The sequence below is a fragment of the Bubalus bubalis genome, chromosome 24 (assembly GCF_019923935.1).
Source record: "Bubalus bubalis isolate 160015118507 breed Murrah chromosome 24, NDDB_SH_1, whole genome shotgun sequence".
Taxonomy (NCBI): domain Eukaryota; kingdom Metazoa; phylum Chordata; class Mammalia; order Artiodactyla; family Bovidae; genus Bubalus; species Bubalus bubalis.
This window is the reverse complement of record NC_059180.1, coordinates 8,274,172-8,301,985: the sequence shown is the minus strand read 5'-3', so window position 1 is coordinate 8,301,985 and position 27,814 is coordinate 8,274,172. Positions and strand designations below refer to the sequence as shown.

Here is a 27,814-nt window from a genome sequence, read left to right as displayed (position 1 = left end):
TGCCTGGAGAATTCCATGGACAGAGGAGCCTGGTGGGCTATAGTCCATGGGGTGCCAAAGAGTCGGACACGACTAACTAACACACAAACATGATAAACATCTTGGTATGTAAGAGGTTTTTATATTTCAAGTTGTTTTCTTAGGATAGATTCTTAGAGCTTGAATTACTGGGTCAAAAGGAGTAATACTTTTAAGATTCTTGACACAGTGTACCAAATTGCTTACCAAAAAGGCATATCAATTTGTACTTTCTTTATCAGAAGAGTATCTATTTTGCATATCCTGCCATTATTTAATTTTGTCACTAGAAAAAAATGTATCAATCTTATTAATTTGCATCTTTTATTTTCTCATTTTTCTTGTGTTTTTGAATTTTTTTTTCCTTTGAGTCATCTATTCATGACACCTACTGGTGTCTGTGTCTTTCTTAGAGGTCTCTATAAGTTGTTTATATACTAAGACATTTACTCTGAACTCCAGCAGCAGTTTGACTTACTGCAGTTCCAACTTTAGGGATTTTTGTTGTTGTATTGTTGTTTAATTAATATTTTGCTTGTTAATAAAAAATGGAAAAAAATACTCTAAATACTCTATCATTTTAAAACATATTATCTTAAAAAAATACTATGATTTTATTCTTTTACTGATTTCAATTTTTTAATAAAGATCATCAAAATCACACATGAATATAGTTTTAAAGTCAGCTGGTAACACTATCAAGAAAGTGAAAAGACAACCAAAGAAAGGGAGAAAATATTTGCAAATCATATATCTGATCAGAGTCTAGTATCCAGAATATATATAGGGGCTTCCCTGGTGGCTCAGTGGTAAAGAATCCACCTGCCAATGCAGGAGACATGGGTTTGATCCCGGGTCGAGAAGATTCCCTGGAGAAGGAAATAGCAACCCACTCTGGTATTCTTGCCTGGAGAATCCCATGGACAGAGTAGCCTGGCAGGCTATGGTCCATGAGGTCAGAAAAGAGTCAGACACAAATTAGAGACTAAGACAACAACAAATCCAGAATATATAAAGCACACTTACAACTCAGCAACAAAAAGAAAAACAATCTAGTTTAAAAATAGATAAAGAACACAAACGAACATTTATTTATCTAAAGAAAGTACACAAGTGGCTAAAAAGCACTTGAAAAGATACTCAACATCATTAGTCATTAGGGAAATGCAAATCAAAATCATGAGATACTACTTCACGCCCACTAGGATGTCAACTGAAAAAAAAACAAAAGCAAAACAGAAAATAACAGGTGTTGGCAAGGATGTGGAGAAACTGGAACCCTCTTACATTGCTGGTAGGAAATGTAAAACAGTGTAATTTCATTGGAAGGGTCTGAAAATTCTCAAAAATATAAACACAGAATTACCACATGACCCAGCAATTCCACTCCTAGGTATATACCCAAAGAATTGAAAATAGGTATTCAAACAAATACTTGAACAATGAATGTTCATAGCATCGCTATTCACAACAGCCCCAAAGTGGAAATAACCCAATGTCCTTCAGTTAAATGAATGGATAAACAAACAAAGCTGGTATTATTCTCAGGACAGAATGTTATTCAGCCATAAAAAGGCATGAAATACTGAGACATGTTACAACAAGGGTGAACCTCAAAAACATCATGCTAAGTGAAAGAAGCCAACACAAAAGGTCACATACTGTGTGATTCCACTGAAATCAAACTTCCAGAACGGGTAGAGATAGAAAGTGGATTAGTGGCTGCCAGGAGCTGGGGGTGGTGGTGGGGAGGAAAGGAGACAGAGAGGTGGGAAGGGCTGCTTAAAAAAGAAAAAATTGTGTGCCAGGTCTTAGTTGAGGCACGTGGGATCCTTAGCTGAGGGATGTGAGTTCTGGTTCCCTGACCTGGGCCCCCTCCATCGGCAGAGTGGAGTCTTAACCACTGGACCACCAGGGAAGTCCCAGGGAGGGGCGGCTTCATGGGTATGTGGTTTCCTTTGCAGGGGGCAATGAAAATGCCTTAGAACTGAGGAGGGGTAGAGGCTGCACAGCACTCCGAAGGTACTAAATGCCACTGAATTGGATGCTTTCAAATGGTTAACGGTTCACTTTGTGCCGTGTGAATTCTACACCACCACCACCAAAGCCAAGCAGTAAGGACAGCTTCTAAGCATCAGTGAACCGTCATCCGTCCCTCCCTCCCAACTCTACTTCCCACTTTTGATCTCCAAATTCCCTTTTCCTAATGAATTCGAGATGTCCAATTAATATAATGACCCTGCTATTTCATTTACTAATTTCATTTTCAATGTTTTTTTGTCTGTGGCTCTCTAGTTGTGGCTGGTGGGCTCTGGAGCACCTAGGCTTTAGTTGCTCCGTGGCATGTTGAATCTTCATAGACCAGGGATCGAACCCGTGTCCCCTGCCTTGGCAGGCAGATTCTTAACCACTGGACCACCAGGGAAGTCTAGTGTTTTTTTCTCAATATTTATTTATATGGCCGTGCTGGTTGCAGTCCACAGGAGCTTTAGCTGTGGCATGTGGGATTCAGTTCCCGGACCAGGGGTTGAACCTGGGTCCCTTGCGTTGGGAGTGTGGAGTCGTAGCCCCTGGACCAGCAAGGAAGTCCCTAAATATATTTATATTGACACTTCTGGATTGATTCTCCATGACTCTCAGCTATTTTCTGTGCTTTTCAACTCTTTGTCCTATTTTGCTACTTTGTGAGAGATTTCTCTGTCTTTATCTCCTCTACCTTCTAATGAAATTTGAGTTCACGGCCCTCTTGAACTCTATGGGAATACTACTTGGAAGTTTCTGCAGATATCCTCCGAGCTGGTGTTGTCTTTTTATAAGCTGCTCTTTCCTGACTGTTCTTTTGTTTGTGCTGGGACTTGCCTTTCCTTACCTTCAGCTAAACCTTGATTGGCTGTTGTATTAGCCGTGAGGCTCTAAAAAGTTAGTTGAAAGGTCCATGTGGAAGTGCCAGGGGGTGGAACGTATCAACTGGCAAATTTTGTTTTAGGACAGGTGGACAGGGAGCCAGGCTACCTCTGAGCCTCCCAGAGATCAGGTTATGGAGGGTTTTGCTTTAAGGACTTGAATTTTTCCAGAGAAGCATCTTTTGATCCCCCGCCCGGGAGGTGGATGCACCTGACTCATACAGATAGAGCAATGCTTCCAGGATAATCCCTTGTTCTTAGCACCCTCTGCCACGTGGAGGTTTTCCATTTTTGTTTGTTTGTTGTTGTTGTTTTCAGCTGTGCAGCGGGCTTGCAGGATCTTTGTTCCCCGAACAGGAACTGAACCTGTGCTCCCTGCAGTGGAAGTGCCGAGTCCTAACCCGTGGACCACCAGGGAATTCCCAGCATGGCGTTTCTGAGTGAGAATCTCCCTTGGGTCAGTTTCTCCCACCTGGTCCACTGCTGCAGGATAAATGCCTGCCTACTGGAAGGGGAGTGTCAGTTCTTACAGACAGACATCTTCTCACTTCAGTCCTGCCTCCCCCCAACCCCCATCCCCACCATGATGCTTCCAAGTTCAAGTGCACTGGCACACAGCAGAACACATTTGCACTCCTCTTGCTACCATCTCTCCAACTCTTCCTAAACTGTTAAGTATCTCATTGTCTAGTGATCCCTTCTCATCCTTTGTCTTGGTGGGCCTTTATCATTCTTGTTTTCACTAGTATTGTCGTAAGTCTTGAGAGATGAAGGCCACTCCACTACTTTAGCTGAAGTTCCCTGTTGTGCCCTGATGCACGAAGCCAGTGATAAAATGACGGCCCCTCAAAGAGCTGTGCTGAGGTCTTAAACCCTAGTACCTCAGAATGGGACCTTGTATGGAAAAAGGGTTGTTGCTCAGTCGAGATGAGACCACACTGGTTAAGGGCAGGTCCTTAACCCAAGATGACCAGTGTCCTTATAAGAAGAGAGACACAGAGGCCCACAAGGAGACACCTGTGTGACAGAGGTTGGAGCGATGCACCTACAAACCACAGAATAACACGGAGTGCCAGCGAACACCAGAAACTATTAAGAGGAGGCAAGGGAGGATTTCTTCCTGTAGGTTTCAAAGGGAGCATGGCCTTGCCGACAGCTTGATTTGGGACTTCTAGCCTCCACAACAGTGGGAAAATAAATTTCTGTTGTTTTAAGCCACCTGGTATATGGCACTTTATAACAGCCAACCTGGAGAACTAAAACAGAACCCTTAACTTCTTGTGAGCGTATAAATTCACATTGTTTTCATTGTGACTTTTGTAAAAGCCTTTTATTTTGTATTGGAATACAGCCAGCTAACAATGTTTTGACAGTTTCAGGTGAACAGAGAAGGGATTCAGCCAGACATACACGTGCATCCATTCTCCCCTAGACTCCGCTCCCATCCTCACTGTGATATTTTTGATGGCTTTAAAACTTCAAGTTCCTCTACTCCAAACTTCCTTTGACCTTCTCCAAGTGTTTTTCTAAAGGTTTGATTTTCTTCCCCCTCAAATTTAACCATTTTATCTGTCTGGAATTGATACAGGCATGCAGCTTGAGGTCGGAGAAGGCAATGGCACCCCACTCCAGTACTCTTGCCTGGAAAATCCCATGGACGGAGGAGCCTGGTAGGCTGTAGTCCATGGGGGCGCTAAAAGTCGGACACGACTGAGTGGCTTCACTTTCACTTTTCACTTTCATGCATTGGAGAAGGAAATGGCAACCCACTCCAGTGTTCTTGCCTGGAGAATCCCAGGGATGGGGGAAGCCTGGTGGGCTGCCGTCTCTGGGGTCGCACAGAGTCAGACACGACTGAAGTGACTTAGCAGCAGCAGCGGCAGCAGCTTAAGGTGAGAACTGAAAACATCCTCTTCTCTCCAACAGCTAACCAAACGAGCCCCACCTAATTTATCAAGTAATCTTTCCATTCCTATTGACGTGTGAGGTCACTTTTGACATATAATTAATTTACATGTGTATAAAGTATATTTCTGGACTATTTATCCTATTTATTTATTCTATTGATCTATACTTCCTTTGCTTAAAAAAATATTTATTTGGCTGCACTGGGTCTTAGCTGTGGCATGCAGGACCTTTCTTCATTGTAGTTTGCGGGTTCTTTAGTTGCAAAATGTGGGATCTAGTTCCCTGACCAGGGATGGAACCCAGGGCCCCAGCCGTGGGAGCACAGTCTTATTCACTGGACCACCAGGGAAATCCCAATCTACTTATTCTTAAATGAGGAAGTCACTGTTTTAATCATTAAAATGGGTTTTGGTATTTCATAAGGAAAGTTTCTCCCCACCACAATCTTTTTCAAAATTTTAACATTCTTCTCATTTATATTTCCTGATAAATTTTGGAAAAACTTAGGTTCCAAAATAAATTCTACCGGGGTTTTGGTTACAAACACATGCTTAGTCGCTCAGTCAACAAGGCCGAGTCGACTTTGCTACGCTTTGGACTGTAGCCCGCCAGGCTCCTCTGTCTATGGGATTTCCCAGGCAAGAATACTGGAGTGGGTTGCTATTTCCTCCTCCAGGAGATCTTCCTGACCCAGGGATTGAACCCGCATCTCTTGCACTGGCTGGCGGATTCTTTACCACTGAGCCACCAGGGAAGCCCTTTGGTTACAAATAGGACAAATATAAATTATACTAGGAAGAGCTGACATCTCTACAAAGTCCATTGTTTCCATCTAGAAGCAAAGTACGTCTCTCCATTAACTCATCTGCTTTCTATCTGTCAGTAAAGACTTATAATTTTCAACAGGACCCCTCTATCTCAAATACCACCCGCCAAGTCACTCCTTATTCCCTTACCTTACCCTGTGTGTGTAGTATTCATCACTTTAAGAAGAATAAGAAAAGCAGCTGATAGTTGGGGGGTTCACTCAATGCCAGGCATTATCCTAAGTCCTTTTATAAGCATCATCTCACTAAATTCTTGCATCAGTTTGAGTTAGTACCTATCATTTCCATTTATACATGGGGGAAAAAAAAAGTGTGGCATAAAGAAACAATTAGGTCATAGAGATAGAACCAGGTTCAAATTCAAGCAGTTTTATTCTAGAGTCCATTGTCTTATCTCAAATCAGTATTTTTATTGATATTGTACAAAAGAATGAGGAAACCTTTTATCTGCTGACATATAAAGACTGCCAAGATGGTTGGTTAAGTGAACAAAATTCTTTAAAATATATATATATATTTATTTGGCTGCATCGGTTGCAGCATGTTAGATCTTTTTAGTTGGGGCATGCAGGATCTTTTTCTTGCATCATGCAAACTCTTGGGCTTCCCTGGTGGCTCAGTTGGTAAAGAATCCATCTGCAATGCAAGAGACCCTGATTTGATTCCTGGGTCTGGAAAATTCCCCTGGAGAAGGGACAGGCTACCCATTTCCGTATTCTTGGGCTTCCCTGGTGGCTTGGATGGTAAAGAATCTGCCTATAGTGTGGGAGACCTGGGTTTGATCCCTGGGTTGGGAAGACCCCTGGAGGGCTACAGTCCATGGGGTCACAAAGAGTCAGACATGACTGAGCGACTTTAACTTAACTAATACAAACTCTTAGCTGTGGCATGTGGGATCTCGTTTGCTGACCAGGGATTGAACTGAGGCCCCCTGCACTGGGAACATGGAGTCTTAGCCACTGGACCACCAGGGAAGTTCCTGAAAAAGCAAGATTCTAAACTATCATTTGTATTAATAGTGGGGAAGAGGGTAATACTCCACTATATGTATATTTGCTTATATATAAAAACAAAATATTTGAATGGACACAGAAAGGAATCAGTGACTGGTTCTCTCTCTTGGAGTTGAGCAGGGACTCAACAATAGGGGGACAGGAACAGGAAGGAGCCTTTTTGCTTTTTTTTAACCAAGTAAGTATATTATCTCTTCAAAAATTAAGTAAAAATTTAAATTTAAAATAAAATACACAGCAGACACTCAGTAAACGTAAGTGAAGGCGTAGAGATTTCACAGAATCTCTTATTTAAAAACACTTATTTGGTTTTGTCGGGTCTTAGTTGCAGCATTTGGGATGCTTAGTTAAGGCATGTGGGATCAGCTCCCTGACCAGGGATGGAGCATGGGCCCCTGCACTGGGAGCATGGGAGCCCCTCACAGATTCTTACAGGGGTGTTTTATGGTCTTGCTGCCACACTTACTAGGATCTGTTCTGTGGTATAGTTTCAAGCTGGCTGCTGATATATAGGCCAAAATATTGTTGATTTTTATAATCTCACTCCCAACACTTGTATTCCTTATACGGAGACTCTTTTCCATTGACTCTTCTGAGTTTTCAGTGACCAGGGCAGGGCAGGGGTCTAGGCTCATTCCATAAATGTGTTCAGACAGGCCAGTGATGAAAATGAGGAATGGTAAGGATGGTGGTGAAGGAAAGAGTGTATTCTCTGTAAAGACACTGAGTTCCATTAAAAAAAAAAATCACTGTGCAGGCCAAATAAAACAAGCCCACAAAAGAATCCAGCCCTTGGGCCGCCAGTCTGTGGCCTCTGCTTGCAGTAGTCCCTGTTCACTCATGCTTTCCTCCGCCCTCTTCCCCTCAGCTACTCCACCCGAGTTTTCCAAAGCCTTCCTCCAGGCTCACCTGCCCCTGAGGGCTCCCCGCTCCTCCAGTCTGCACAGGGCTTCCTACTCTTCTCCAGCTGTCAGTTTTAGAACCAGTTGGGCTCTTTAATAAGCAACTTCAGACAGTTAATCCTGCCTCGCTGGGCTCCTCCCACCCTTTCTAGCATCCTTTGCTTCTGTGGCTAGCAGACTGCTGTGACCGTTCAGCTCCCCCGTTGTTCTTCCTGGGGTCTAGGAGCAACTTGAACTCAGCAATCAAGTCTGATTCATGCCTGACTCCTGGCGCCTGACACTGCAGGCACTTAGGAAACCTTATCTGCTGAGTGATGAAGGCTGCTGGGCAGATCTTCTTGGCAGGCATTGCACTAACCCACGCAGTAAAAGCTCTGATGGAACTCTGGAGAACCAGCCAAAGAGAACAGGGCCCCTGTCCCTCTGGGGACCAGGCAGAGCCTCCACAAGGGCAGAATCTGGTTTTTACACCTGTCACATAGAGCAAGCCCTCAAAAATAAATTTGTTGGCTGACAGACATGATGCTTACCACCTATACACCCACAGCAGAGACAAAAAATGATGTATGAAGGACACCAATAAGAAGAGGGTGAGAAAAGTCTCACAGGGCTTCATGACCCTGGAGCACCCACATGGCCCTTCACTGAAATATGCAAACTTTTACCCCTAAATGAGAATGACTGCCATCGACCCTCCCAGAGCTGTGTCAGTGTTCACATTGTATTCTTGTACATTTTATTTACGCTAACTGGTACAGTGGTCCTCCCTTTATAGAGATGTAACTCGCCCAAGATCATACAGGGAGTGTGACTTGCAGCCAAAACTGGGACACTGATTTTTTTTTTTTTTTTGGGGCCACATCAGGCTTGCAGGATCTTAGCTCTCCGACCAGGGATCCAACCCATGCCCCCTGCAGTGGAAGCATGAAATCTTAACCACTGGACCACTAGGGAAGTCCCTGGGACACTGATCTTTCTGTTTTTGTTTGTTTTCTGTTTTAATATTTATTCATTTATTTATTCGGCTGCTCTGGGTCTTAATTGCAGCAGGTGGGGTCTTCGATCTTTGTTGCAGCATGCGGGGTCTTCAGTTGCAGCGTGTGAATTCTTAGCTGCAGCATGGGATCTAGTTGCCTGACCCAGGATCAAACCCGTGCCCCCTTCAGCGGAAGCGAAGAGTCTTAACCACTGGGCAACCCGGGAAGTCCCTGGGACACTGGTTTTTGATTCTACCTCCAGCGTTCCTTTCTGGGAAATTCCAGGCGGGAACTCTGAAGAGAATTCTGAAGAGGAACCTGAGGCCTTAGCTCCCTGACCGAGGATTGAACCTGTGCCTCCCGTGCTGGAAGGTGAAGTCTTAACCGCTGGACCATCAGGGAAGTCCCAAGAAAGTGAATTTTAAGAAGAACTAAATAGAAATTCTAGAAATCAGGGTATGTTTAAACACAACTAAAGAGAGAGTTAGTAAATGGGAAGATGAAACTGAGAAAATCACCTGGAGTGAAAACACAGAAAAATAGACAGGAAATAGAAATGAGAGATGAAATAAAATGGCAAGCAGAACAATAAGCTCCACGATGCACTTAATCAGAGTTGCAAAAGGGAGAATAAAGGGGAAAAGTCAGAGGCAAAAATCTCCAAGAGATAATGGCTAAGACTTCCAGAATTGGAGTAAAAGCTAACACAAGTCCCAAGAACAATAAACTAAAACACCAGTGTACAGAGTGTACCACATTAAAAAGAAAGAATCCTGAAAGCTGTCAGAGAGAAAAGGGAGATTATCCACAGGGGATTGACAATTAGGTTAACTGTCTGAAGACAACAGACTAGCAGCTTCAGAGCGATGAAGAAAACTAACTGATCTAATCCTGTTCCGTCTGTTATTCCACTTCCATCTTATATCCCAGCAGCTCAGGTAGCAGGAGGAGGAATGATCAGGCTCCTGGCTCTGGGAGTGTCTCTCCACGGCACCCACAGGTATCTGGCCCAGCACCCCTGCCCCACTGTGTCCAAGATACCAAGAACAAAAGCCAATTCTGCCGAATGGGCACTAAGGAGAAACACCCAAAATACCAGCAAATAGTCACCTAATCTGGCTTTGGAAAAAAATGGAATCTTAGGCAAAAAAAAAAAAAAAAAAAAAAGGCTATAGGAAAGGATAAATCTTCTGGCTAAAAAAGTCTCAACAAAAGAGGAAAAGGAAGCAAAAGAAAATGGGCAGAGGAGGATCATCAAGTAGAGACTAAAGGAGACTTAACAGCAGAGCCAGAATCTGAAAATGAAGATAATTTAGGCTCCAAAGTGGTGGGAAACAAGGCAGTCTTAGACCGGTCTTAGTGGTGGTTCTTACAAACCTTTCTCCTACAACTCCAAGAAGCAAGTTGCATAACTATTGTAGAAATGGCAAGTTTTCTGGAATTCTAGAAACATTTTTAAGAACCTTGGAATCCCACCATATCCCTTGTTTGAATACATCTTTCTTTCGTATTTATTTATCTGGCTGTACGGGGCCTTAGCTGCAGCATGCGTTTTTGATCTTCATTGCAGCTGGATCTTTTTAGTTGCAGAATGCAAACTCTTAGTAGTTGTGGCATGTGGGATCTAGTTTCCTGACCAGAGATCAAATCCAGGCCCCCTGAATTGGCAGCACAGAGTCTTAGCCACTAGACCACTGAGAAAGTCCTAAATACATCTTCAAATACAAAAGTGCAATCGCCTTTTTAAGAGGTAAAAGTTGTATGCTGGTTAATCTCAGCAAGACCAGAAATTAGTGGAATGTTGGGAGGTTTGTTAGATGTAAACTTAACATTCCATAGACTGTGAAGGGCATTATTCAAATCCCCTGGAATACACACAGCCCAAATGACAGTCATTTAAATGATCCATTTTTCATAATTGTGTTTTTCCCTACTATATCACCTCTGTGTCTTCTATATGGTCTTTTTGTCTCCTTATCAGAACTGCACACTCTCTGTGGCGATATCATGCAAGCGAAGGTCTGGAATTTCCCCAAACCTGTTAATGTGCTGTGGATAGAATGTGTAAGACACCATATCCTGTGTTATCAGGACATTCCTCACAAAAGGCTTACAAGTTAGCAATATTTGAAGATTCTGAGCTTGGGTGTCCTCTACTTATGGATAAAGAGTTTCTAAATTTTAAGCTGGAACAGAGGCTGAGTAATTCTTTGGCAGTTTGGTAGCTCCATTGTGTAGCCTTTTTAATACCAGCCTAGGAACTGATGTTTGCATACTGACCACCAAACAGGTACATATTGATAAAATCTTGGTTATAACAGGATGCGGGGGAAAGGATGGTGAAATACAGACATCTTCACACATATAAAGACTATGAGAGCCCACTGCACAGAGCTTCTTACAGAAAGAGGTGTAAGTTCAGAAGAACTTCCCAGAATAGTTCTGTTTATATATTCCAAAAGGAACATTTGCAAAACCAAACCAAACAAAAAAACAAAGCATCACCGCTGAAGCTTTATACTCTTGATGTTATCCTGACCGCCCGATGAGCCCGAGGTGGAAGCCAGAGGAAAGAAGAGGTGGGATGCAGGTAGCCCCCACGGAAGCCCCACCCCACGCCATCGGGGACCCGACCAGTGTGAGTGGAGTTTCAGTCCAGACCTTTCTCTGAGGCAGGAAGTGTTCTCTAAACTCTGCTTTTCACCAAGTAAAGATCCCAGGGTCCCATCCCACTCCTTCCACTTCTGTCACCTGGTCAACCAGCACTTGGGTGGGCTCTCCACTTAGGCCCCTGCGGTCCCGGGGAGTGGAGTTGGGGTGGGCAGAGCATCTCTTACACCTCCCTGTGCACTGCCCCCTCCCTGCCCCTGGGTGTGGCAGGGAGGTCACACTTGTCCAAGGTAATTTACCAGGGCAGGAGGTATTTTTAAATGGAGAGGAGAAGGAATTATCAAGAAATGACTGGCTGGCAACAGAAATCTAAACCCCAAGCCCTAAGCTGGTGATTCCATAATTAAGACACTGACACCCCCCAGGGCGCTCGGCTCCCTGCGGACCCACAGAAAATCTGATATAACTTCACTTTTCTATCAAGAAAAAAAAGTTATTTTCTCCTTCTTCTTTGTTCAGACATAACATCACCAACACAGCTCTTTAAATATCTATGCCAGGAGGCTATATTTAGTGACTGTTTGGCCCTTAAAATGAGCCTGATTTCCTGTGGCAAAAAGTTCTCAGCAACAAGGAGAGAGGCCTGGAGAATTCCAAAGCACTGACAAACAGCGTCAGAGCTGGAGATGTTCAAACAGTGTAAGATAGGAGTTGACTGCTTTTTCTGGAGAGGTGACTGGCACCCAAGAGAGAAGGAGAAAAAGCCTAATAAAAGGGTGCTTGGTCTGAACACTCCCAGAGTCATCCCAGAGGACAGCCTGACACCGGGCAAGCATTTGGGCCAATAATCATATATAGTAAATACTGTCCTCTTTCAGAGGGGCAGGAGGGAGATGTGTTTACTCCTTCACTCACTCAACCATTTACTCACTCATTCACTCACCCATTTCACTCATTCACTGGTTCACTCATTCATTTACTCACTTGTTCACCCATTCATTCACTCGCTCACCCAATGATTTGTACATTTCCCTATAGGCAAATCCTATGGTTTGCACAAGCTCTAAGTCATGGGGCCAACAAGACATACAAACCATGAGACTCAGAAGGGCATCCCTAGAGAGGGTCCTTAGGGACACAAAGCAACTGGTGCGGGGGACCTGCAGGGTGATGGGCACTTCCGTGGGGGCCAATCGAGAAGGTTTCACAGGAGGGGAAGCCACCCCTGGCACTGGCTACTGATCTGGGCCCTCCCATTCAAATCCCTCACTGAGCCCAGATGTCAGTACATTATCCCATGTACTGGGAGCTTTCCCAAGCCTCGCCCCCTTCCCATGATAAGTAACCAAACTGGAACTGGAGCTAAGCTTGTCTGACTGCAGCAGGTGGAGGCTGGCACCAGTGCATCTGCGAGACCACAGACAAGGTCCTCCACGGCCATTTCTCCCTCTAAGACCTGGGCTGGGGCAGGGGAGGGGGGAGCTCCGAGCAGGTCTTCTTTGGAGAAGGCACCCCGCCCTGCTGCCTCCCCTGATGCAGCCCAGACTCTCCACACTTTCCCTCCTCAGACCCCACTGTCCCATCCCTCCATCTGTGGGGTCTCCAGGGTCCCCATGATGACCCAAGGGAGCAGTGGAATGTACATTTACTCAGCCCTAACGTTTGCCAAGCAACATGCCATTCTTTTTTTTTTTTTTTTAACATTTTAGTTTGAGATAATTTTAGACTTTCAGAAGAATTGCAAAAATAGTACAGAGTTCCCGTACATCTTTGCCTGGCTTCCCCTTATATTAACTAACATCTTATATAACCCTAGAAAAAATCATCAAAATGAAGAGATTAACTTTGCTACAATGGGCTCTGTGCTCAGTCGTGTCTGACTCTTTGTGACCCCTTGGACTATAGCCCACCAGGCTCCTCTGTCCATGGGATTTCCCAGGCAAGAATACTAGAGTGAGTTGCCATTTCCTCCTCCAGGGGATCTTCCTGACCCAGGGATCAAAACCTGTGTCTCCTACACTGCAGGCGGATTCTTTACCTGCTGACCCATCGGGGACTAAGCCCAGAGTTTGGGGAACATTCCAAACCACCAGTGAACCTAAGTAAGTCTCAGGACAGGGCAGGCCCACCCTGAGGGAAGCCCTGCATTTATTCCCGCCTGCGCTTCCTGACTTTCAGTCAGCTCCCTAGAGTGCAGACACCATCAGGATCCTATAGTAACTCTAGGATTTCCCACCTGAGTTTTTTTTTTTTAATAGCACAGCACTTACTTGATCAAAAACAAAAAAAAATTTTAAGGTTAAGTAACTTACACCTATGATCTTCAAACTTGGAACTGCACCAGAGAACTCCATGGCCCAGCAGGAAAGAATGTTTTGAACAGGCTGCTGAATTGTTTTTCCAGGAGAAAATGTCTGTGAATAAGCGCCAAGTGTGGAAATCCAAAGTTTTCTCTATGGCCACAGAAAGCACGGATGAAATAACAAGTGTCCCTGGAGGTTTAAAAGGTGGCCTCTTTGGGTTCCACTGGGCTTCTTGCTGTAGTTACCTGTTATTAATACCATCTTGGATTAGCTTTTATCGCTGCCGTAAAAAAATTATCACAAACTGAACAGCTAAAAACCACACCCGTTTATCATCTCACAGTTCTGTAGGTTAGAAGGTCAGTAAGATCTCACTGGGCTAAAAATCAAGGTGTCAGCAGGGCTACATTCCTTACTGGGAGCTCTGGGGAGATTTCGCTTTGAAGGTTATTCCGGTAGTTGGTAGGATCCAATTCCTTGCTGTTTAACACCTGAGGTCGCCGCGTCCTTGCTGTGTCAGCTAGGGGCCACTCTGAGCTCCGAGAGGGTCCCTTGGGCCCTTGCATGTGGGCCCCTCCCGCTCAGGGCCAGCAGTGGCAAGTTGAATCCTTTTCCCATTTGGAATTCCTCTGGCTTTCCCTTCTGCCATGTCTCCCTTCCACTTGGCAGTCAGAGAAGGTTCTCTGCTTTTAAGGGCATGTGATCAGACTGGCCCACTTGGACACTCCAGGCTCCTCTCTGTGTTTTTTTCTTGGCCATGCCACGAAGTATGTTGGATCTTAGCTCCCTGACTAGGGATCGAACCCATGCCCCCCGCATTAGAAAAAGGGAGTCTTGACCACTGAACAGCTAGGGAAGTCCCTTCTTTCCATATCTTGAGGTCCTTAATTACATCTGCAGAGTCCCTTTTGCCATGTAACGGAAGATATGGCTATGCTGATGGTGGGGGCATTTTCTACCTGCTACATCACACTTCTGAGATGCAGAAGGAACACCAGTCAGCCCGCCAGTAGAACATAAACCAGGAATCCTGGCTCCTAGTTCCCCTCCAGGTGTGTACTATGGCTGCACAAAGAACCACCTCTGTCCCTCCCACTGAAGTCTCCATTCCTAAAACACGCTCACATTTATCTGACCAGTGTTGCCAAAACTTTCGTTTCTGGTCAACATGACACAGATCAAATGCATTCACTTTGGTGGGGAGCACCTGCCCTGGGTGAGAATTGGGCCCCTTCCCTCTTCTGTTGCAGCAACAATCAAACACAATCAGGTCCTTAAAATGCATCATTAGTTCACTCAATAAACATCTCCCAAGGTCCTTCTGGGTGCTGAATCCTGTGCATGGGGTGCAGAGCTAAGCTATAGGGGAGCTCACAGTCCAATGTGGGACAGACACCCAGATAAACATGCTAACACAGAACAGACGGAAGTGTATACGTGCTAAGTCGCTTCAGTTGTGTCTGACTCTTGGTGACCCTATGGATTGTAGCCCACCAGGGTCCTCTGTCCGAGGGATTCTCCAGGCAACAATACTGGAGTGGGTTGCCATGCTCTCCTCCAAGGGATCTTCCCAACCCAGGGATTGAACTCACGTCTCTTATATCGCCTGCATTGGCAGGTGGGTATTTACCTCTAGTGCCACCTGGGAAGACCGACAAACAGAAATACCATTCACTAAATCTGCTTGGAGAAGGGAGGGGGACTTTCCACAGGAGTGGCCATGAAGGCGGGACTTACCAGATGGAAAGAGTTTGGCAGGTGGATAAAATGGGAGAGGCGTTCTGGGCAGATGAGAAGGCTGCCACCTGGAAAAACCCAGGAGTGGAGAAGCCTGGGTCGTGCTGGGGGCACTCTAAGGTGCTTGGTGGGGCCGGGCTACAGGAAGTGTGGGCAGCGGTGGCTGGACATCAAGGCTGGCAAAGCCTGGCTCTGTGTCATGCCAACGAGCTTGGGTTTCAGCTTAGAGTAACACATAACAGAGGTTTTTAAAATCTGGAGTGATATAAATACTTGGACCTCTTAAAACCCAACTCTGGCAGCTAAGGCAAGGGCAGAACTTATGACGGTCAAGACTGGAGGGCAGGAGGGCCAGGTGGGCCATGCAATAAATAGCTAAGTCTTGAGATGAAGGCCTGAACTCAGGCAGGGTGGCGGAGAAGTCAGGGTGATGTGAGACGCAGTCAAGGAGACAAGAAGAGTAGGACTCGATGACTAGCTGCAGAAGTCCAGGCAGAAGAGAGGGGTCTCTTAAAATGAGTGGGACAATTCCAAGTGGAACGGCCTGGGATGGTTTGTAAACTGAGGTTCTCTGAAACTGAGAACAAAGAAGAATGAGCAGGTCTGTGGCAGGAGGTGGAGTCCAGGTTTAGATGGACTGGGTTTTCTTTCCCTTCCTTCCTTCTTTCTTTTTTCATTGCTTGTGTTAGATTTTTATTAGCAGTAACAGGACCTCGGCTGCACAGGGAGGTCCCATCCTGGAATAAGGGTCTCAAGGGAAGCAGGAGATGGCAAGTCACTTCCAGGCATGAGTCAGGGAGATGGCAATCAACAGGAAGTCCCCAAGGACCACCCACAGTTACATCAAAGGGACGAGGTTTCCAGGGTCCCTCTGGGTGGCTCCAATTATGCTCACGTGATCCCAGATTCAGGGACTGTAAATCAGGGTTCACAGTTCAGAACTGGGACCAAAAATGGCTGATGCTCACTCAGTCCTTCACCAAAAAAATTTTATTCTTCATTCCACAAACCTGTATCGAGAGTTGCTCAGGGCCAGACGCTGTACCAGGAACTTGAGCTAACAAAGAAAAGGCACTCGACGTATATCTTTTTGGAAACTTCCCAGATGGCTCAAGTGGTAAAGAATCCTCCCGCCAATGCAGGAGACCCAAAAGATGTGGGTTCGATCCCTGGGTCAGGACGATCCCCTGGAGTAGGAAACGGTAACCCACTTCAGTATTCTTGCCTGGAGAATCCCAGGGACAGAGGAGCCTGGTGGGCTACAGTCCACAGGGTGGCAAAGAGTTGAACATGACTGAGCAAATGAGCACACATATGCCAACCCTGGAGAGGGAGAGCCCTGGGCTCACCTGTGACTCCAAGGGAAGCTGATCTTGCTCAGAAAGGAAACCACGGCACTCACGCCTGTGTAGCTTTCTGATGCATTATGGGAAATGAGAGGGAAGAATATAGCATCAGTTAAGCCAGATCCAAGGAACACCAGAGAAGGTATATGCATCCAGGCCAGTACGGGAGAGGGGACATGTGGCAGCCTAGGTAAGACGCACTAACTCACAAAGCAGTCACCAGGGGCTGGCCCCCGGGACCACGCAGCCAGACAGAGACCTCAAAAGAACCACTGTTAGAAGGTCAGCATCTCTGCCCTGTGCCCAGGTGACACTCCTCAAGCTCCCAGGTTCTCACAGTGGCTCATCACGCCTCGCTGTTGTTCAGTCGCCCAGTTGTGTCCGACTCCTTGCAACCCTATGGACCGCAGCACGCCAGGCCTCTCTGTCCCTCATCATCTCTGGAAGTTTGTCCAAGTTCATGTCCATTGCACTGGCGATGCCATCCAGCCATCTCATCCTCTGACGCCCTCCTTTCCTCCTCTTCTCCTTCATGTCTGGCTTGATCTAAATCTTTGGAACAGGAGCCAAGTCTGAGGTTCTGTGTCTACCATCTGGGTCTTTGGTTTATTCAAATGTGCTTTCTTTTGAGCTTAGAGACATACTTTCTTCTCTCATTCTCTCCTTTGAGAACTTCTCTCTAATATATTTCATATTTAACAGACATCCTGAGCTGGGGCTGGTGTAAAGCCTTCTGCAAGACACTGGGGCATCTCACCAAAAGATGAGTGAGGAATGAGCACCTGTCTGCTACTGAGGAAGGGAGACACAAGACACACGTCAACGGGAGCCGAGGGCACCGTGCCAAGTGTGGCCTAATGATAGGTGTCACCCGCCCCGCTCCGTGTTACAGCAGCGCTTGGAGTGTGCAGCTTGTAGACGCATGATTCATAAATCAAACACTTCCCAGCTCTAGGGCAGCGTCAGAGGCACTTTCACGGGGGAGGTTGTGTTTGAGAGAGACCTCAAAGGGTGGGTGGATATCTAAATGGCAGGTTCTTACTTAGCCTCCACAAGACAGTCTCCTACTCCCTGGAAAGAGGCTTTTTATAATCTTTTGTATTCTGAAATATATAAATAGAGAGAACTGCATGAAGCGAAAAAGTACAGCTTAATGAATTATCATAAACCACCATCCAGGCCAGGACACAGATGGATGGCAGGACCACAGAAGCGCCCCTGTTCTGAACACCCTCCCCCTCACTCATCTCTCCTGCACTCAGAGGTGACCTTTATCTGGGCTCTTAGAATAATCAGTCCCTTTTATCTTTACAGTTTTACCATCTATGCAAGCACCGCTAAGTCCCAGTTTTGCTTTGCCTGTTTTTTGAACTTAATATAAATGGAAGTCTTCACAGTTGTCCTTTGAGAGTCTGTCTCTTCCCCTGCCCCCAACATTATGTTTGTAAGAGTCATGTTGTGACTTAACCCTGGTGGTCCAGTGGTTAAGACTTTGTCTTCCAATGCAGGGGATGCAGGTTCAATCCCTGGTTGGGCAGCTAAGATCCCATATGTCTCATAGCCAAAAAACAAAACATAAAGCAGAAGCAATATTGTGACAAATTCAATGAAGACTTCAAAATTAATGGTCCCTATCAGAAAAAAAAAAAAAAGAGTCCCCCATGCTGTTGAGGGTAGCTATAGTTTGTTTATTTTCACTGCTGTATAGTAGCCCCATGAGAGACAAGATCACAATTTACTTATCCATCTACTGCAGATGAGCTCTTGAGTTGTTTCTAGTTTGGGGTTATTACACAACATGATTATGAATAATACTCTTCTATGAATACCTTTTGGTCCGTGGGCATACATTTCTGTTGGGTATATTGCTTGGTGTGGACTTGGGTTACTGAGTGTGCTAATCTTTAATGCTGTTGTTGTTCAGTCACTGAGTGGTGTCCAACTCTTCTGCAGGCTCCCCTGTCCTTCACTATCTCCCGGAGTTTGCTCAGACTCATGTCCATGACTCAGTGATGCTGTCCAACCATCTCATCCTCCGCCACCCTCTTCTTTCACCTTCAATCCTTCCCAGCATCAGGGTCTTTTCCACTGAGCCGGCTCTTCACATCAGGTGGCCCTTGGAGCTTCAGTTTCAGCATCAGTCCTTCCAATGAATATTCAGGTTAGGATGGACTGGTTGGATCTCCTTGCAGTGCAAGGGACTCTCAAGAGTCTTCTCCAACACCACAGTTCAAAAGAATCAGTACTTCGATGCTCAGCCTTCTTTATGGTCCTATGCTCACATCCATACATGACTACTGGAAAAACCATAGCTTTGACTAGAGAGACAACCAGGCTGTTTTGAAATACAGCTGCCCCAGTGTCCGGCCCATCAGCAGTCCAGGAGCGCGTTCATTGCTTCACATGCTTGCCAACACTTGGCACTGTGCATTTTTTCCCCATTTTCATTTCTTTCATCCTGATGGGCATGTAGCAATATCTCAGTGTAATTTTAATTTTTACCTCCCTGCTTACTAACAAAGTTGTCCACCTTTTTATATCTTTATTGGCCATTTGCTCATCCTCTTTTGTGAAGTTCCTCCTGCTTGTTTCTCTATTGGGTTGTCCTTTCTGGTTTTCCTTTTTTTAAACATATTCTGGATACAGGCTTTTCTGATAGTGCTGTGCTGTGCTGCGCTCAGTCCTGTCCAACCCTCTGTGACTCCATGGACTGTAGCCCGCCAGGCTCCTTTATCCGTGGAATCCTCCAGGCAAGAACGCGTTGCCATTTCCTACTCTATCTGACAGTTATGCTGTGCTATGCTTAGTCGCTCAATCATGTCCAACTCTTTGCGACCCTATGGACTATAGCCTGCCAGGCTCCTCTGTCTTTGGGATGTGATGTATTGCAAAATATCTTCTTGGAGGAATATCAAATGTCCAAATAAATCAATTGAAACAAAATCTAGGGAGTAAAAAAAAAACAAAAACAAAAAAACCTCTGTACCTTTTTGAAGTTACCAGCCCTGGCCAGGCTTCAGCTTTAGGAGTTTGGAAAAGAAAGTGTACAATCTGAGATCAGACCCACCAGATTCCAGCCTCAGCTCCTCAGCCACTTCCTGGGTGCTCCTGGGCAAGCCACAGAAGCTCTTTGGGCTTCAGTGTCCATGCCTGAGAACTGACCAAAATTACCTACTGCCTGGTTGCTCCGTGGCTGAAAAGAGGTTACTTGTAAACGTACTTTGAAAACTTCACACAGTGGTAGTTAAAAGAAGTGACTGGCCACACTGGCTTCCTGAATAGCCCAGCTTTCTGGGCTCTCTGAGCACTAATAGCAGAGGTGGCAGTAAAGGGCAGCCTTTCAGATCCAAGAAGATGCGTGCTCTCTCCCCCGCAGACTGTGCCAGACGACACCTTGGGTCCCCAGCCCTCTCCCCGCAGCGTCAAACTTCACTGCCCACAGCTGGGAACAGGGCTCCTCCCTGCCTGCCCAGACAGGAAAACAGGAAGCAGTCACCATCCTGCCAAGAGGTGGGGCTGACAAGTTCCCTTTCCTAGGTGGGCACCTCTCCAGGCCGTCAACCCTTCTGGATGCAGAAGCCCTGGCCGCTGGCCCGTGGCGTTGCCGCACCAGGCTACGCCCCGCGCCCCACCCAGGCCCCCTGCACACTTGGTCCTGAGGTAGTGGAATTAGTGGGCCCGCAGATGGGGAGCATAAAACGAGCCTCATCAGTGCCTTGCGAGCAAGCAACTCTTTCAGAGCCCAAGTGGGGCTGGGAATCTTCTCTCCTGGACCACACGGACACACCCCATCCCTTCCTAAGGAGCAGCACCGTCCTTTCATGAGCCCCACATCACTGGTACCCGAGCCCCATCCCACAAACAGGGGGCATTTGGGAACCCCTTTCAAGGCAGCAGTTGACAGCTCAGAAGAAACGAGTGTCCTGATCTTAATGTGAAAGGCTGCTTACAGGAGTTCTAAAAGCTGAAATATATATTTTTTTAAAGCTGAAATATTTGAGACCTGGAAGGACCCTCAGAAATCTTTTCCAGCCTCCTCATTTTGCAATGAGATGCAGGGGCAGAGCCAGACCTCCTGTTCCTGTACTCATCCTAACATCCCCAGACTTCCTATTCTTATACTCATCCTAACATCCCCAGACTTCCTGTTCCCACAATCATCCTAAATTCTTTTATGCTCTGCCCCAAACTCCAGCACCTGCACAGAGGCCACTGCCCTTGGCCATGTCCAGGGGCCCAGGACACCAGGCCGGATTCTCTCCCTTCCTGGTAACCTCTTCCAGCTCAGAAAGATCTGACCTGAAGCAGAATGAAGTCCTAGGAAGTCCAAGACCATGGTTTGGGAATGTTTATCAAGTGTCTGAACTTCATGGAAATTCAAATCATTACCCATGAGCCTTAATTCTGTTTCCAGCCCCATCAGGCTCTTTCCTGAGTGAACTCTCCAACCAAGCTCTCAGGAGCTGAGTGATGTACTTCCACGGTACCCTGGGTGCCCAGGCCTGGCACACAGGGCAGGCATCTAGTGAGATATAATTATCAGGGAAACTGAAGGAGACAGAGAGGGAACCTCCGAAATGTGCAAAGAAAAGCGTTCTGCAAGCGGAGGCCTGCCTACGGCCCCAGGCTGCTGTAGATCCTCTGACTGCTGTACATTCACATGTTTGGCAAACAGGCCCCAGTGCCTGCCTCATGCAAGGGCCCGCTAAGACTCAGACCCTGCCCTCAAGAGCTTCCAGTCTTAGGACTTCCCTGCTGGTCCAGTAGCTAAGATTCCACACTCCCAATGCAGGGGGCCTGGGTTCGATCTCTGTTCGGGGAACTAAGATCCCCTATGTCAAAACTAAGACTCGGTGCAGCCAAATAAATAAATAAATACTGGGGAAAAAAAAAAAGAACTTCCAGTGCAGAAGGGAAGCCAAGATGTGAGCATAGATGAACAGGAGAGACACACAGTAGGGAATGGCCCCTGCACACCTAAACCAGATGACAGGAGCTGCCTGGTGGAGGATGCTCTGTAAATTAAGGCCTGCAGAGGACAGGGATTAGGGACCCTGAAGGTACCACATCCTGCAGGGTCTCTGGGCAGCCAGCACAGGTTTTTGGAAAGAGCGAGTTATACGGGCAGTGCCAGGCATTAGGGACAATCCACCAGTCATCAGGCTCTTTGAGGGGGCAGGAAGGATGGGATTACAAAAATGCAGGCAAGAGGAAATAGGGTAGGGACAGCGATCAGCCAAGGAGGGAAAGATAGGAGAAACATCATAGAATACAGTGTGGCAGAGCAGGCAAGAGGCAGGGAGGGCTCCGGGTGGATCCTGGGAGATGATGGAAGTCATGGCAGCAGGGCTCAGGTGTTCACAGGCTGAGGAGGCCCAAGTGGAGTTAGGGGCATGAGTGGTTTATCAGGGAGCAGATGTCCAATGGGAAGTGGTCACGGAAGCCAGGAAGTTGGTGTCATGGGGGTGAGAACAGAAACCATCAGATGGAAATGAGGGCAGAGGAAGTGGACAGGAGGTAAAAGAGAAGTGGGGTGAGGACAGAGACTTGGGGATCCCAAGTTTCCCCAAGGGGAGGAAGACGGACGAGAGCCAGAGGGGCCCAGGCAGTGCCACAGGGCTGGCAGTCGGAAAAACCAGGCTCGCGGGCCGATCTTCCTGGCTCTGAGTCCCAGCTCTGTGATTTACTCACTTCAGAGCCTTGAGCTGGTTATTAAGCCTCTCAACTCAACTGCCTCATCTATAAAACAGGGAGGAGGGGAGCTCCTGGTGGCTCAGACAGTAAAGAATCTGGCTGCAATGCAGGAGACCCAGGTTCGACCCCCCGGGTTGGGAAGATTCCCCTGGAGAAGGGAATGGCAACCACTCCAGTATTCTTACCTGGAGAATTTCATGGACAGAGGAGCTTGGCAGGCTATAGTCCACGGGGCTGCAAAAGAGTCGGACGTGACTGAGTGACTAACACGTCATAATCTGTAAGTTTTTTGTAACGATTAAAAGGGGAGGTCTGTGCAAGTCCTTTATATTTGCACAGAGTAAGTGTGATCAATGCTGGCTTTTCTCATTAGTATCATTGGGAGGAAACCAGAAGAGAACAAAACCACGGAGCCAAAGAAAGCTCTCAGCATCCTTTCTAGTTTTCAGTACTGACTGAGGGAGCAAGCAGGGGACAGTATACAGAATCTTTTGTGTTAGAAGCCATTCGGTGTAGCCAGGTCTGAGAACCACTGATCCCTCCAGCCCAACCCCACAATTTTTCAGCTGGTGAACTGAAGGTTGAGCATCTGCTGAAGATCATGTTCAAGATGGCAGATGATATAAACGTGGAGAAGAGGCCTTGCCATCTGCTTCTGAAGCCCTGGCTGGTCTATTTGCTTGCTGTGTGACCTGGGAAAAGTCACTTGGCCTCTCTAAGCCTGAGCTATCAAATAAGATAATGGCTATAAATCACCTAGCAAGTCCCTAGGACCCAGAAAGCCCTTCACAAATATTTGTTTCTGTCTCCTGGCTCTTCTCATTATATGATTGGTTAGCATCTTTTACTCTGTCGTGGGCTCCATCCAAGAGAGTGTGACTAAGGGTTTGTCCCTTCCTCTGTGTTTCCAGATCCCTGTGCTCTCTTCTGATCCCAGTACTCAGCTGCCACAGAGTGCAGCAGCTCAAACTTCCGTGTCTGGTTGAAATATAGGCTCTGATGCAGCAGGTCCTGCCCTGCTGCTGGCCCCAGTGCTGCCGGCGCCGTGGGTCCTCTGTCCCCCTTGGAGGAGGCCCGCTGTGGCCGGTCCACCTCCCCGCTGACTCATGAGCTCCTCTGGGGCCAGTCTCTTTATCTTACTCATCTCTGCGTCCCCTTCACAGTATGTACTCACTAAGAGGATGTTGAAAAAACAAGCAAACCATGGAGAAAACCATTTGCCAGCTAAGTAAATACAGACAGGACATTTTGTCTGTGAGTGGCAACCCTCCTGATTCATTCCAGAATCGCCCTCTTGGCTGACATAAGGACAGTGTGGTGGACAGGGCCTGAGACCTAGAACCAGGGCCTAGAACCCCGAGTCTCGGGTTTGAATTCTGACCCTTTCATTCACCAACTGGCAGTCCTGGGCAAGTTACCAAGCTCTCATCCATACAATGAGGGTGGTAACACCCAAACACAGTGCAGCCCCAACAGTGCTAAAACTCTATGAACTGTAAAGTGCTCCAGGCTACGTATCATTATTACTGTAGCTTTTTTGAGGGCAAGAACTGCTTTTTATGTCCCCAGAGCCTGAAGGGTGCTGGTGATGGGCTGAGTGGGGAGCACACCGGGGGTCTAGCTGGAGCTGGGGGCTGGCAGGGACAGTGATCACATGAAATATAAGGATGATCCCAGGAGAGTTGAGGAGGGAAGGCTTCCTGGAAGAGGCTGACAACCAGTGGGAAAACAAGTCTGGTCTGAGGGCACAGACAGCCGGAGCACAAACCCGACCGGAAGGAAAGCAGGGAACTCAGAGTCCTTGGAGGGGCCTGGGGCAGGGCCACTGGCTGAGAGTGCAGAGACAAAGCAGGACCAGGAGGGAACTGGGGGCCATTAAGAAAGAACATCAAGTAATTACAGATGTGCCCTGTGGCCCAGAGCTTAGTTCCCCATCCAGGCCAGGCATACCAGCCGGGGCCAACCCGTCACTTTGGACCCGAGACTACTGTCACTTCACCACTAACACCAGCCCCGGGCACATGAGGACAGAAGTTAGAGCGAGACACCGTCCCGCCCTCAGGAAGCTCACGGGGTGCTGGGGGTCACAGGGAAACGGGGACAGGACAGGGAGCAGGTGCAAGGCGCGAGGCGTTTGGAGGTGGGAGGAGCCGATTCTGCTCTGTCCACCTTAACTGATGAATCTCATTCACACCCGCCTCCAGACCATACCTTTTCTCCTGGAATGCCCCATCCCTCCTCTCTACCCAGCAAGTGCCGGCTCAGGCTGAAGGATGGGGTTCAGACCTCGGAGGGAGGGCTCCCACCCGCTTCGCACCCTGACAGCCTGGATTTGAAGCAATCACTCCTGGTAATCACTGCATTAACCAGGAACACTTGTGTCCCTCTACTGAACAGTTCATCACAGCCTGCCCCAGTACTTGGCCTTTCTTCTGGTCCCCTCTCCCCTCAGATTATAGCAATCATCACCACCACAGTGCTCCCCAGTTTACAAAATGCCTCCATGTATATCATTTAATCGAGTCTCCCACAATCAACCTGTGAGGTAAGTAGTATCCTAATTTTGCAATAAGGAACCCGAGGCTAAGAAAAGTTGGAAAACTTGGCTGGGGCCACACAGCCCTTCCATGTGCCTGGCTATCAGACTTCAGCCTCTTCCAGCTCCCATTCCAGTGCTCTGCCCAGTACTCAGAGGCCACACAGAGATGCGGTTAAAGGTTGGGATCACGACATGCTGTGTGACCTTGGGCAAGTTACTTAACTTCTCTGTGCCTCAATTTTCTCCAGGTAAAATGTGGTTGATACTCACCTCATAGGTCCTTGTCAATATCACCACACAGCACTTTACTGAGATTAAAGAAAGTGATATAATAAAGTACTCAGAACAGTGCCAAACACATAATCAGTTACAATCATCAGTCTGCCTTCACTGATTCTCATGCTCTCTTAACTCATTAAATTTTTTTTCTAACTCATGTTTATATGGCTCAGACAGTAAAGAATCTGCCTGCAATGAGGGAGACCTAGGTTCGATCCCTGGGTTGGGAAGATCTCCTGGAGAAGGGAATGGCTACCCATTCCAGTATTCTTGCCTGGAGAATTCTGTGGACAGAGGAGCCTGGCAGGCTGCAGTCCATGGGGTCGCAAAGATTCAGACACGACTGAGTGACTAACACACCCATACATTGGATAAGTAGCCATTAAACAATACACATTTTTGTGGATTGACTAAGGTGAGGTTTTAGGATTATTCTCTTTCCTTTTCTTCACTCTCTTATTCCCCTAATAGTTTCAACAACAGAGAAACTCTTTTCTTGATTCATTCTACCTCCCTTACAGACACACACACACACACACACAAGCCATTAGCTCAAATCTGGCCAATTATCAGTGTCCCACAGAATGTAAGATACTGCCTAACACTGACCTAGACTCTCCTTGTTGGGACGTCCCTGGATAGCTAGAGAAACTTTCACGAACCTAATTTCCATCACTATAATGGGTCAAACTCTTATGTGTATTTCTCTATTGCTCCAGTTTTTACTGGAGACTCTAGAAGGAATGAATTACCATTTATTTTCCTTGTCCATTACAAGAAAGATTTACACTGTTTCCTGGAGCAAGAAACCTTATGTGCCCAGACAGCTAGACGAGGGCATAATGCCCATAGCAGACAAGTATCTTCCTTCCTTTCTGGGGTCCAATCCACAGAATCAGAAAATAAAGCTTAAACCCAGCCAGACCCTGGGATAGAGAAGTAAACAGCCTTCTCTCCCATCCCATGTGGGGTAGGATGATGACCTAGGGAGGGGACACTGCCTACTTTACACCACCCAGACAAACCTGCGAAGGGCCAGAGGTGCCTGGAAAAAGAAGAGAAGGAAGTCCCCTGGGTTTTCATGAAAACCTTCCTTCTTTGCAAGATTCCCTACATAGAACACTCAATCAGGACCTCACAATCTTTATCTAAAACCCCACTGCCCTTCCCTCACATGGTACTAAGTTTGGGGAGGGGGGGGATGGGGAGCTGAATAGAACAGCAGAACCAGCTTCTGGCAGCGGAAGCCCCCTGGATCTTCAAAGGTTCCACTCCAAGAGCAAGAGTGAGCACGAGTCAGGAACAAACCTGCCCATACAACTTTGGCAGTAGGATTAAAAGAAGTGCTGTGCCCTTCGAAATGGATTTTGCATACAAACGAGCCGATGAACACCACAAACATGTCAGCTTTATTCAGTCCAATCAATACACCAGGCATTAAAACTCGGAGGTAAAAATGGATTGTGGCTTTTTGTTGATGACAGTGAGGAATTTTGGCCCCTAGCCCTGCTCAGGCTGGACAAATAGGGCAGGCTGCCTATTAGCTGTCAGGCACATTTGGGGGGATGAAATCAAAACCCCGATTCAGGGTTCTGGGCACCCCAGGACAACTCAACTTGACCAGAATCGGGGCCACTGGTCCAAGAGCCTCAATTTCTGTCCTTGGGCCGGCCCCCTCCTCCAGCCCCCGGTCATCTTCCAAACTCGGCCACACACCGCATTTCCTAAATTCCTTCCTCCGGGCTCAGACCCCTTCAGTCCGGTCCTCCGAGGCCGACAGCTGGGGGGTGGTGTGAGCCAAGCTAGAGGCACAAGGAAGGGGATGCTAGGGATGGGGGTAATGTCAACGTAGTCCTGAAGTGATCGAGCGGAGAGGACAGGGCGCCCCAGCCTTCACATTCCCGACTCAGCGCCCCACTCTCCGCCGCCACAAATGCGACCCCCCTGTGGTCCCCACCCCAGGGACTTTCCCCAGCCTAGGGGCACCCCTTCCATTCGGCCCCCTTTTCCCGTTCCTTCCCCTCTCACCGCCCCCGTGACCCCTGCCCTGCCCTGCCCTGCTGGGACCGGCTCCAGTCGGTCGCGCCGCGCGGATCGTGCCAGCTGCTCGGAGCCGCCCTGCCCTCTCCCCCAGGCCAGCCGGGATGCCCCCGGGGTCCCCGACCTTCCCGGATCGCCCTGACCACCGCACAGATGCCCCCGTGCTCCGTCCTTCCCTGGGCCTGCAAGATCCCTACTCCCTTCGAGTCCCCTCCAAGACACTGCGGGATGCCCCAGCCATGCACGACCCGGGGTGTCCCCCCCACCCCGCCCCGGTCCTCACCTGAGTCCGCTCAAAGCTCTCCCGCTCCGCCGCCTCCATCCCCGCGCCTACCCCACGCCGGCTCAGCACCTTCGGCAGGGGGTTGGGGACCTGCTTCATGGAGCTGGCCATCCGGTCCATGTCGTCGCGCGGAGCCGAGTCAGGGGCCCTCGGCCGCCCCGGGATCCCCACGGCGCCGCCCGCCCCTCCCTATCCACTGGGATCCGGCGCTAACGGGAAGGCGCCCGCCTCCCATTGGCTGAGAGCGCTGCTACTCTGCCGAGGCCCCGCCCCCGCCCAGAGGCTTCCCCGTCCGCCCCCGCCCTCTCCAGAGCCCCCGCCCCGGCCCTGCCTTGCCGGGCGCTCCGGACCGTCAGGCGCGCCGGGACGGGCCCGGAGGCCTGTCGGTCACCGGCCTCCACCGCCCCTGGCGAGGGCGGGCCTGACCTGCCCTAG

At 47.8% G+C, this 27,814-nt stretch overlaps 1 protein-coding gene across 3 annotated transcripts in view; it reads right to left on the bottom strand.

Annotated features, from left to right (window-relative positions):
* The window catches only part of HIP1 (huntingtin interacting protein 1), a 137,390-nt gene extending 109,807 nt beyond the window's left edge, over positions 1–27,583 (bottom strand). For 2 of the 3 annotated variants that reach the window (XM_044936079.2, XM_006057114.4), the window contains exon 1: positions 27,380–27,583. In XM_044936079.2, coding sequence (XP_044792014.1) covers positions 27,380–27,499 — 120 coding nt within the window. In that variant the 5' untranslated portion in view covers positions 27,500–27,583. Of the gene's footprint in view, positions 1–13,470; positions 14,944–27,379 lie in introns of those variants that run through there. The other variant, XM_044936080.2, reaches the window with a different exon arrangement.
* Positions 27,584–27,814: the final 231 nt, after the last annotated feature.